Raw genomic sequence first — 12,129 nt, 5'->3', positions numbered from 1 at the left:
GAAGACACGAGGACAGTGGAGACACAGTCCTCTAGTCCCACCTCTTCTGCCAAGCCACACTAGTCCAGATCTCAGTTTCCTCATCTGTAATATGAAGGAGCTGGATGACATAACTTGTATGACCCCACCCAGCCCTAACAGTCTACAGCATAATATACAAAACAAATCCCCAGCATAAGTCTGCTCTCTATACCACGGGGCCACCTTCACGTGTTGGAAAAAGCTGCATGCTCCCCTTACATTTTTCTCTACTCTGAGCCAAATAGACTTGGCTCCCACAACTACTCCCAATGATTGTGGTTTTGGGACCTCCCTCACCACCCTCTCGGGGGAAATTACAAAGGAGCATTTTTTTTTTTGAGTTGGAGTCTCACTCTGTTGCCCAGACTGGAGTGCAGTGGCTGCTCCCGGCCACCACAGCCTCAACCTGCTGGGCTCCAGCGATCCTTCCACCTCAGCCTTCCAAGTAGCCAGAATTACAGGCATGCGCTACCACACCCAGCTGATTTTTTTGATTTATTGTGGAGATGAGGTCTCGCCAACTTGCCCAGGGGGATCTCGAGCCTGCGGGCTCAGGCAATCCACTCACCTCAGCCTCCCAAGGCACAGGATTACAGGCTGAGCCACCGAGCCCAGCTCAAAGGAGCATATTTTAGAAGAATTTTCTAGTGGATCTCTCCGACTAAAAATAGGTCACCTCTCAAAAAAGTTGTAAAACTTCCATCACCATCACGGAAGCACCAGCAGAGAAGCTGGCCCATGGTGTGTCAGGGATGGTCCGCTTTGGGTGGGAGGTTCGCCATGGGTCCCTCGAGGTCCTTCATAACATTGAGATCTAAGATTCTATGAATGGAGAGATCAGAGCTCAACAGAGTAGGTCAGAGAAGACTTCCAGGAGGAAGAGAGAATGCAGCAGGATGTAAAGGACCTCACTCAGGAAGGCAGACAAATGGCTGAGGATAACCTTTCAGGCCATGGGTGGATGGCTGAGGTGCATGCAAAAGGGGCCTAGCAGTCATGGGGTCGGCCTCCTCTGAGAAAGAAACAGCCCACAGACATTCCATTGGAGGGGGGCCTCCAAAGCTGCTGAGTTTAGGGATTAGAGGGTAAAGTCTGGAGGGTGGTGGGCAGGGGCAGGGGCTGCGGGGCAGCTTGACATTGCAAAGGAAAGAACTGAATCTGTCATCTACACGTTCCTATCTTATGTCCAGATCTCAAAGGTGTTGTGTCAGCCAAAAATGATATCCGAGTGGAAATTGTCCACAAGGAGCCTGCCTCTGGTCGGGAGGCTGAAGAGCACCCCACCATCAAGCAACTGATGGTAAGAATGCTGTCTTGGCCGGCCTCGGTGGTTCAGCCTTTAATCCCACGCTTTGGGAGGCCGAGGCAAGTGGATTGCCTGAGCCTGCGGGTTCGAGACCAGCCTGGGCAACTTGGCAAGACTGCGTCTCCACAATAAATTTTTTAAAAACTAGCTGGACATAGTAGCGCGTGCCTGTAGTTCCAGCTACTTGGAAGGCTGAGGTGGAAGGATCTCTAGAGCCTAGCTGGTCAATGCTGGAGTGGTCATGAGTGTGCCATGGCACTCCAGCCCGGGCAACTGAGTGAGACTCCAACTCAAAAAAAAAAAAGAATGCTGTCTTATTCCCCCACCCCACCCAAGACTCCCCTAGGGGCTTCCAAGAAGCAGTGCCTCAGTCACGATCCTTCCACCCCACCTCACAATAGGCCAGGCGTACATCTCAGCCAACAAATATTCATTGCGTGCCTGCTATACTATGTGTGATGTTCTGGGAAATTCTCAGACATCTAAGATGCAGTCTCAGCCATCACAGAACCTGACTATCCAGTTGGGAGAAAAGACACACGGAAATTGCCATCATACGTTGTTGTATGACATATAATCCTTCACATATAAATACTGTAGATATTCCATGCATGCCCCTCCCCCAACTTAAAAAAAAGTCTTCAAGAAGCATAGGTTCCTCCTTGGGAATAGGATTGTTCACCAAAAGCAAACTCATAACTTCCCCAGCAATACCAAGCCTGCTCCTCCTCTTCCCGATTTCTATTTATGGGTCATAATCTACCCAGCAGTCCAAGCAGAAACTTAAACAATTATGCTTGAAGCTTCTAGTACATACTGTGTCATGGTTGTAGTATGTTGTCATAGCACCAGCAGAGTAAGGGGCAAAAATCGTGGGTTTCTCTGTGCCTCAGTGTCCTCATCTATAAAATGGGTATAAAAGGAGCAGTAAACCAGATGGTGGCGAGAGTTAAATGGGTAATACCTCTAAGAGCTTGGAGCCTGTGGCACACCGTAAATGCCCAATAAGTATTAGCTGTTCACGTTGCTATATGGTGAGCAGCTGGGGCCATATGAATCCCTGAGTCTCCAAGGGCCTTACATGGTCCCTGGCAGAGGCTCACAAATGTTTACTGAATTGAACTGACTTTTCCCTCAGCTACTCTTTCTCTGTCCAATTAATTTTCAGGTCCTGTCAATTCCACTTCAAAAAATGTCTCAATGGTGTGCCCTCACCTCCCCTTCAATGTCACTTCCTTACTTCAGGCTTTGTCACCACCATCCCCCCCAAAAAATTATAACAGTTTTCTAACTGGTCTCACACTTCTAGTCTTTGGCTATTTTTCTCACCCTAGCCTCCAGAGTCCCAAAAAGGAGTTCTCCTAAAACGCAAATCTGATGCTGTCCTTATCCTACCTAGAATCCTTTTGTGGCTCCACATATCTCCTGGACAAAGTCCAACCACCCAGCATGTCATCAAGGCCCCTCACTGCCAGGCAGCTGCCAACCCCTCCAGCTCCATCCTCAGGCCAAGCGTATCCAGCCTCCCAGACACACCAAAGAGCTTGTGATTCCTGGCCTTTTATGGTCTTTTATACCTCAAAGGCCCGTGCACAGGCAGTTCCCTCTGTCTGTTGACTTGGTTGAATTTCACATTCTCCTACAAGAATCAGCCCAAGTGTCATCAACTCCATACATTTCCATGCTTGTCCCCTCACTGCTGGCGGAGCGGTGCCCTTTCTGCTCTCCCAAAACATTCTGCATGTGTCTCCTTTACAGTGCATTCCTCTAATTATGTGTCAGCCTCCCCAGTTATCCCAGAGCTCCTCAAGGGCGAAGGTCATGTTCCTGAGCCTACACTTGTCTGCGTTCCCCCAGCCTAACACTGTAGAGGGTTTAATTTTACAACGGAGGAAACCATAGCCTAGACCTGATAAGGAATGACCGGCTCTGTAGTTAAGCTTCTTCAGATCTGTCCTTCCTCCTAAATGGGACCTTGAATTCCTTGCCACTGGGACATTCTGTTTGCCTCAGACTGCTCACACACCACCCAGCCCAACCTTCAGGAGACAGTGGGGGATGCTCAGTAGTCAAGTGAGAGCAGAGAAATAACATGGCGGAAGGGAGTTGTCAAAAGCTCCATGGCTAAGCCTGCCCTTGGGGAGAGCTGGATCCCCCAACTCCCGCCCGCCCGAGAGGGCCTCGTCACCAAGGAAAGGCAGGCCTAGAAACTGAATCTGGTGGGAAAGAAAAGCTCCAATCCAGATAGAGCCTGAGCATTTACTGGTGGGAGATGACCGGATGGAAACACTTTGGCTGATTCTGTGGGCTCTGCAAGAGACAAGGAAAGCGAGTTTGCAAGGAAGAAAAAACAGTCTGGGGGTGGGTTGGGGTGGGGAATGGAATCCCAGCCCAGAGAGTAGGTGGGAACCTGGCCTAGCAGAAGTGACATGTGACAAACCTCTTTTGTGTCACAGGTTAACCATCACTGTGGTTATCTGGATTAATTCACACACTCACTGTATGTGGAGTACGCTTTGCTTTTCATCTTATGTATGATTATTATTTTAATTTTCACTAATTTAGAGCTAAACTGCTACTTCATTCATTCATTCAACTTAAACATAACACTTGAAACAGCCCTACTGTATATCAGTCACTGTGCTAGGCATGGACAAATCAAAGAATGAAGAGATTCCATTCCAAAAGCATTTTGGCCAGTGACCACCATATACAAGGTGCTGGACCAGGTGTGGGGGTGGGGACAGAAGCAAGAAGTGATCCTTGCCCTCAGGCTGTTTGGCAACTTCTCAGTGCGCCCAAGTCCCTGCTGTGAGTGACAGGTGTAGCCCATGTTGCCAGCACCTCACCTTCATTAGACCCTCGCACTGGGTGATGATGAGCTGCCCCAAGGAGCATGGTTGATGTTCTGCAATTATTTACCTACAAGTCCATCTTTCTGAAGAGCAAAGCTGTATCTGCATGCATCTTCGTCTACGAATCTCTGGCCCTTAGCACAGTGCCTGGCCAGGATTTTATAATAAATACTCAATGAATTGAATTGAACCAACCGAGTAAGATCTGAAGAGGATGTCCTAGCCCAAGCAAAGGCAACGTGGCCTCAGAGACCTGTCCCAGCCTCACCCACCCACCTCACCTATCTGTCTTTTAGGATGGGGGCTGAAGAACTCACCCTGACGCTTTTGCTGGCCTTCCATGGTCCAGACAGTGGAGGGTTGGGGAAAGGGGGCTTTTATATAGCAATCTTAGGGGTTTATTTTTCCATCTTTTCCTTGGGGGAAGTAGAGGGTTAGTTCCCCTCCTATCCACTGAGCAGCCATTTTTGGGTTGTAGATGGACCGGGGTGAATTCCAGCAAGACTCAGTACTGAAGCAGCTGGAGGTCCTCAAAGAAGAAGAGAAAGAGTTTCAGAATCTGAAGGTAAGAAGCGCCACAGGTCATAGGACACAGCCGTGGAATCTGGTCTTCAGCTCTGATAGCCCAAGCCCCAAACCTATGCAAAGAATGACAGCCAGTAGGAGATGAGAAAGGCCAAAGGCAGCCTGGGGACAGGTTCTATATACTCCCTCAGTGGGACAGTCCCCTGCCAAGGACACCTGCTCTCTCCACCTCAACACTGAGGAGGCTGAGAGAGTTAAGGCTGAGTTCCCACAATTCTCTCCCACAGCCTCCTCACTCAGGTTTCAAAGTTAAGCATCCATGGTCTAGATAAAAACAAAAATCAACTAAAGGCTTTTTTTCTTTTTTTTTTCTGAGTCGGGGTCTCACCATCACCCAGGCTAGAGTGCAGTGGTGCGATCACAGCTTACCACAGCCTTGACCTCCTGGGCTCAGGAGATCCTTCTGCCTCAGCCTCCTGAGTAGCTGGGACTACAGGCACATGCCACCATGCCTGGCTATTGTTTTTTTTTTTAGAAACTAGGTTTCATGGGGGGGGCGGTGGCTCACACCTGTAGTCCCGGCACCTTGGGAGGCTGAGGTGAGAGGATTGCCTGAGCCCAGGGGTTCAAGTCCAGTCTGAGCAACTTGGTGATACCTCTACAATAAATTGAGAAAAATTAGCCAGGCAGTTCCAGCTACTTGGAAGGCTGAGGCAGAAGGATCGCCGGAGCCCAGCAGGTCGAAGTTGCAGTGGCCGGGAGCGGCCACTGCACTCCAGTCTGGGTGACAGAGTAAGACTCCAACTCAAAAAAAAAGAAAAAGAAAACTAGATCTTGTTATGCTGCCCAGGCTGGTCTCAGACTTCTGGGCTCAAGCAGTGCTCCTTCCTTGGCCTCCCAAAGTGCTGGGGTTACAGGTAGGTGTGACTCACCACATCCAGCCTTGAAGTCTTATTTTCTTTTCTTTTTTTTTCCTCTCACCTCTGCCTCCCAAAGTGCTGGGATTACAGGCATGAGCCACACTGAACCCAGCTAAGAGGGAAATTCTTTTTTTTTTTTTGAGTGGAAGTCTCACTCTGTTGCCCAGACTGGAGTGCAGTGGCCACTCCAGGCCACCGCAGCCTCGACCTGCTGGGCTCCAGCAATCCCTCCGCCTCAGCCTTCCGAGTAGCCGGAATTACAGGCATGCGCTACCATGCCCGGCTGATTTTTTGATTTATTGTAGAGATGAGGTCTCGCTGCCCAGGCGGGTCTCGAACCCGTGGGCTCAGGCAATTCACTCACCTCAGCCTCCCAAAGGCGCGGGATTACAGGCTGAGCCACCGAGCCCGGGAATTCTTTTTTAAGTCTTATTTTCAAATGATCTTGCATTGCCCTGACATAAACCCATTCAAGAGCCTCTGTTTCCCTCCCTTCACCCCTCAGCGTTCCCTGCCTCCCCTGAGCCCCTGTCAGCCCTCTCCTCATGCTCTCCAAGATACACCTTTGCTGTCTCTTGTTGGATGCCCTTCCGCCTTCCTCCTGTTCTCCCTCACCCCTCCCTGTGTATGGCAGGACGGACTCAGCCTAGAAGCCCGGGCTATGCTGAGTGAAGGTTCTGCTGGGTGACACCCCTTTTGCTCTTGCCCACCCAGGACCCCACCAACGGCTACTACAGTGTCAACACCTTCAAAGAGCACCACTCAACCCCAACTATCTCCCTGTCCAGCTGTCAGCCAGACCTGCGTCCAGCGGGCAAGCAGCGCGTGCCCACGGGTATGTCCTTCACCAACATCTACAGCACCCTCAGTGGCCAGGGCCGCCTCTACGACTACGGGCAGCGGTTCGTGCTGGGCATGGGCAGCTCATCCATCGAGCTTTGTGAGCGGGAGTTCCAGAGAGGCTCCCTCAGCGACAGCAGCTCCTTCCTGGACACACAGTGTGACAGCAGCGTCAGCAGCAGCGGCAAGCAGGATGGCTACGTGCAGTTCGACAAGGCCAGCAAGGCCTCCGCCTCCTCTTCCCACCATTCCCAGTCCTCTTCCCAGAACTCTGACCCCAGCCGACCCCTGCAGCGGCGGATGCAGACTCATGTCTGAGGATCACACACTGCGGGTGGGGACCGGCCGGGGAAGAGGGCAGGGCACGTGCCGATTGTCCAGGGACATGGGGCACTTTGCAGAGGACCCCAGTACTGGACACCTCCAGGACAGCCTCACAGCACGTCTGTCACCACTTCCTTCGAAGCTCTGATCAAGCACAAATCTGGGTCCCCAGCTGCGGTGTGCCAGAGGCAGTGGGTGTGGAAACGGACAGGGGTGCAGCCGAGTGCGCTGTGCTCAGTGCTGGACACCTTTGTCCCCACCCCTTTCCTGGAGACCCCTCCATGACCTGCTCCTCCCACAGGCTCACGTGGCAGCTATCACTCTGCTTTCATGAAACTGCCGTCCACTCTCCAGTGTCCCGTAGGCTCTACCCCTTGCCTACTGCAAGCCCTCCCCCGTGCCTGTGCTCCCACGCAGCCCTGGGGAAAAGGGGGTGAAGTTCTCCCCAGCACTAAGCTGCCCCAGAGACCCTGGCTCCCCCTGCTGCGCACAGCCCATACCTTGGAGGCTGAGAAGCCAGAAATGGCCTTAGCCGAAGAGGCAACTCTCTCACCACACCGGCTGGGAGCCCACCCCCAATTTGTTTGGTGTTTTGTGTCCATACTCTTGCAGTTTTGTCCTTGGACTTGATACCTCTGAACTCTGAGGTGGGACTGACCCCATCAGAGCCTGGTGTCCTGGGAGGGGAGGGAGGGGAAGGAAGGAGGGAAAGTGTGAGTCCTTGGGGAACACCTTACCCAACACCCCCCCACACTAGGCTGTGTGATTCTGAGTCTCCCCCACCCACCCTCCTGCTTTGTGTACTCCTCCTCCCCCTCAGCACTATTGGAGTTAATATAAGAAGTGTGAGAGCTTCTCTGTTCGGGGTCTTTGAACAGTTACAGAGTGTTTCCTGGGAAATGTCGGGTTTGAGGGGGCTGGGGGCAGGTCTTTAAGATGGTGAGACTCGCCTTCTCAGATGATGATAAACACACAAGGAATGATGATCCTGACTTCAGTAAGACTCCATGAGCAAGAGAGCAAGTATGTCTACACCTCACTTCTCCTATTCACCACCTGAGAATAAATGTTAGGGCCATTACTCTAAACAATTCGTTCTGTTCTTTGTATTCCTACAAAGCCACAGGAAGAACCCAAGAGCTCAGAGAATGCTTTGGGAACCCAAGATTCTTTTCCCTTGGATTCAATGAGGGCAGTTGATCGCTCTGGGTTTGGTGACAATCAAACCTCTCCTGTGTGGATGGGCCCAATCCAGAGGCGTGCAAAAACAAGACTCACCGACCACCTGACTCAGGCCAAATATAACTCAGAGGCAAACTGGTTATGTTAGACATTGGCCAGGTCATTCTAGTCCTTTTCTATAAGCAAAATTCTGCAGGGAAAGTTCCCTCCACTAGCAGTTTTCTTGAAAGAGTCTAAACCAATAAGCACCCTAACATTCTAATATGAGACTCAATGTTCTAAGGATGGTCTTGCTTGGGTGAGAAGCTTCATGTAATCATGGAAGATGGGATGGATAGGCAGGGTCAAATGTGAGTGCCATTTGTTGGAGTGGGATTCAAATGGAACTTTGAAGAACCCAAATTGTCCCTAAGGAGGGTTGGAGGTTTCTTGTCAATTCTGGATCTTTCCTCTCCAACCTTTCCTGGTAGTCCTTACCAACATCATCGCACAAGTTTGTGCTTCTTTCCAGACATTGATTCATTGAACGGCCCCAATCCACAGATTCTGCAAACAACCTTCATAGCTCCTCCACTCAGAAGAATTTTCTGCTTCGACCCTATTTCCTAGTGCTTCAACATTCCCCAGTTCCCTGGATATCTTCCTTTGCAGCCCCCAAGCCTGAGGGACTGGAAACTGATCAGAAATGTAAGTGTACAACCCCACCGCACATCCTGTTCTTAGTACCATTCTGGCCTGGCAGAGTACGACCCCGACCCTCTCTAGATTAATCTCGATAAGCTTTCCCTCTTTCCATACACGTTTTCCCTTTGCCAACGAGGGAACAAGGATTCAAGACCATATGCAGAAATGCCTTGGTGCACTAGAATAAGGAAGACAACCTAAGAGGACTTGTCCATTAATTTCTCCTGGTCTTCCCACCTTGGAGATGAGCAGACAATCTACCTCCTAATCCTTACCAGCCTATGCCACATGCCACACACATGTGCACAAACGCACAGAGCTAATAGGGTGGAGGTACCTATTCTTTCCTGGAATCCAAAGTTATGACAGAACAACCAGAAGAAGAGGGAAGGAATCTGCTCCCCTCGGCCGGGCATGGTGGCTCAAGCCAATCCTGTAATCCCAGCACTTTGGGAGGCCAAGGTGAGAGGACTGCCTGAGCTCACAGGTTCGAGACCAGCCTGGGCAACTTGGTGAGACCTCATTTCTACAATAAATCAAAAAATCAGTTGGGCATGGTAGTGCATGCCTATAGTTCCAGCTACTTGGAAGGATGAGTCGGAAGGATAGCCTGAGCCCAACAGGTCGAGACTGCAGTGGCTATGAGTGTGCCACTGCACTCCAGCCTGAGTGACACAGTGAGACTCCAGCTTAAAAAAAAAAATCTGTTCTCCTGTTGAATGGAATGAACACTTCTTCCTGTGCCTTGGGCACTCCCAGGGTAAGAATGTGGACTGTCATGGAAATTGAGCAGAGAGCTCCCAACCCTGAGTGCTCTTTAGCGCACAAATACAGCAAAGAATTGCCCAAAGGATAGGATGCCACAAGGACAGTCTTGTGAGAGAGAAGAGCCTAGAGGGAAAAAATGAGGGGACCTAGGGGGCTCTGGAGCATCCAGAAGAAGCCAGAGCGAGCTGTGTGCATCCTTGAGCTGCTTCCAGAGCCATTGACTTCTTGCATGGGAGTGAGGGTGCAGAAAGGCTGCTAAAGGGAGGTGCTAAAAAAATACAGTGGGTGCCCTGAATTTCCCTGTAGGTGATTTCACCTTGAATAAAATGTGTTCTACATTTGTAATCTTGTTAATCCTCACAAGTCTACAAAGTGTCACCATTTTACAGATGTGGGAATGAGGCTTAAAGACACCAAAAGACTTTCGCAGGGTCAGGAGCCAACAAGTGGCAAGCATGAGATTTAAACCCACGTGATTTCCGCTACAGGATATCTCCACCTTCTGGTACAGTCTCAAGGCCACTCATCCTAGAATGGAGATGGAAGTGGCTGGCAATGAAAGCCATCTGCTCCACACGTGCTGGGGCAGCTGGGTGAGAACAAGCCACAGCTCCATTAGGAAGGCCGGACAGGCATCCTCCAAGTCCCCAAATGACCTGGAAAGACCACAGCTCCCTGGGAAACAAAGCTATTCTGTGTATCGAGTCACCCCCACCCCTACCAAGGCCAGGATCCAGGTTTCTGATAGCTCCAAACTCCATTATTGGCTCAGAGTCACTGGATGGGAGCCCAGTTTCTAATTCTCAGGCTCGTTATCAGTCTGCGAAGGCCAGGGTTGTTTCCACCACCTCTTCAACTTCCACGGAATAGGAAGTACTCTCGTATGAAGAGCTAAAATCGTACATCAAATCTGTTTCTGCCTATTTAAAAAAAATCCTATAAAGCAATAGACCACAAAGCCACCTTTAAGTTTCTGGGATGTAAAGGGCCCAAGGAAATGAAGACACACATGATGAAGTCCTTGGGTGATTTATTAGAAGAGGAGAAAATAGCCAACAGAGATTCCATTCCTCAGCTCCTACTGGAAGAGAAGTGTGTGTCACGGTGGCATTTGCTATGGCAGAGTCAGAATCGAAGCCATGAGGCACACGGCCACAGGTGCAATGAGCTCTTACCCAGCATCATGGTGCAGCTTGTGATGGCACCAGAAAAAAAGACGTGGAGTCCTGCGATTAGCTTATTGTTTAAGAACTTTTCCTATAAAACCACTATTAAAATCAAAATATAAATATTTAAATAAAAACTAACTTGACCCATATAGATTTTTATTCAAAATACCACTTGGTAGTTGGGCACAGTGGCTAATGCCTACAACCCCATCACTTTGGGAGGCTGAGGCAAGAGGATTGCTTGAACCCAGGGATTCAAGACCAGCCTGGGCAACATAGCAAGACTTCACCTGTACAAAAAATCAAAAGCTTAACCAGAGCATGGTAGCATACACCTGTAGTCCTAGCTACTCAGGAGGCTGAAGTGGGAGGATAACTTTAGCATAAGAGTTTGAAGCTTCAATGAACCATGATAGTACCACTGCACTCTAGTTTGGGCGACAGAGTGAGACCCTGTCTCAAAAATAAATTAATACATAAAATAAAATACTACTCAGTGTTTCTATTTAAAGAAGCAAACATTTAGATGTAGACCAATGGCATTTCAACTAAATCTTGAATTTTACTTCCCCTTTAAAAGGATCTTTTTAAAGCCTCTTATCTGAGTTGCTTTAGAAACTGTAACCATATACCAGTCATTTGCAGTATTCACACCAAAACTAGCAGCAATCTCTGGGAGTCACTGATAAAGAGCTCTCACTGATATTTGCGTCTCATTTCCAGTAAGGCTCCAACCATCTTTTCCCTAGCCCCTATGTTTCAATCTCCCTAACCAGGTCATAAACTGAGAAAAGTGGGAAAATTCTAAGCTACCTTCTTTCCAGAAATAAAGAATTGGGCTGGGCTTGGTGGTTCACGCCTGTAATCCCAGCACTTTGGGAGGCCAAGGAGGGAGGTTTGCCTGAGCCCAGGAATTCAAGACCAGCCTGGGAAACATAGCAAGAACTAGTCTCTACAAAAAATAAAAAATGTAGCCAGGCGTGTTGGTGCACACCTGTAGTACCAGCTACTCGGATGACTGAAGCAGAAGGCTCGCCTGAGCCCAGAAGGTCAAGGCTGTGGTGAGCCATGATTGTGCAACTGCACTCCAACCTGGGCAATAGAGTGAAACCCTGACTTAAAAAAAAAAAAAAGTAATCATTTTCCTGGTCAAGTTCATGCTTGCTGTAAGATCACCAAGTGACTCCCTCTCTAACTGGTATCTTCCTTGGTCCATCTCCCCTCCTCTCTAATGGCAAGGTCTTTGACAAATACTAAAGCTTGCATTACTACAAGTGCTGTTGTTTTCCTACTTCCACAGCCCCCACCTTTTTTTTTTTTTTTTTTGAGTTGGAGTCCCATTCTGTCACCCAGACTGGAGTGCAGTGGCCGCTCCCAGCCACTGCAGCCTCGACCTGCTGGGCTTCGGCGATCCTTCCACCTCAGCCTTCCGAGTAGCCGGAATTACAGGCATGTGCTACCATGCCCAGCTGATTTTTTGATTTATTGTAGAGATGAGGTCTCGCCAAGTTGCCCAGGCAGGTCGAACTCGCGGG

General features: G+C 49.6%; 1 protein-coding gene across 2 annotated transcripts in view; it reads left to right on the top strand.

The window, feature by feature from the left end:
* KIRREL3 (kirre like nephrin family adhesion molecule 3) overlaps positions 1-7,882 on the top strand; it is a 145,058-nt gene extending 137,176 nt beyond the window's left edge. The window contains exons 15-17 of one of the 2 annotated variants that reach the window (XM_008051744.2): positions 1,212-1,321; positions 4,661-4,747; positions 6,342-7,882. In XM_008051744.2, the coding sequence (XP_008049935.2) occupies positions 1,212-1,321; positions 4,661-4,747; positions 6,342-6,785 (641 nt within the window). In that variant the 3' untranslated portion in view covers positions 6,786-7,882. The remainder of the gene's footprint in view (positions 1-1,211; positions 1,322-4,660; positions 4,748-6,341) is intronic. The other variant, XM_021709439.1, reaches the window with a different exon arrangement.
* Positions 7,883-12,129: the final 4,247 nt, after the last annotated feature.

The sequence above is a fragment of the Carlito syrichta genome, unplaced genomic scaffold (assembly GCF_000164805.1).
Source record: "Carlito syrichta isolate Samal-C Ts95f unplaced genomic scaffold, Tarsius_syrichta-2.0.1 Scaffold230023, whole genome shotgun sequence".
NCBI lineage: Eukaryota > Metazoa > Chordata > Mammalia > Primates > Tarsiidae > Carlito > Carlito syrichta.
This window is presented reverse-complemented; position numbering and strand designations above follow the sequence as displayed.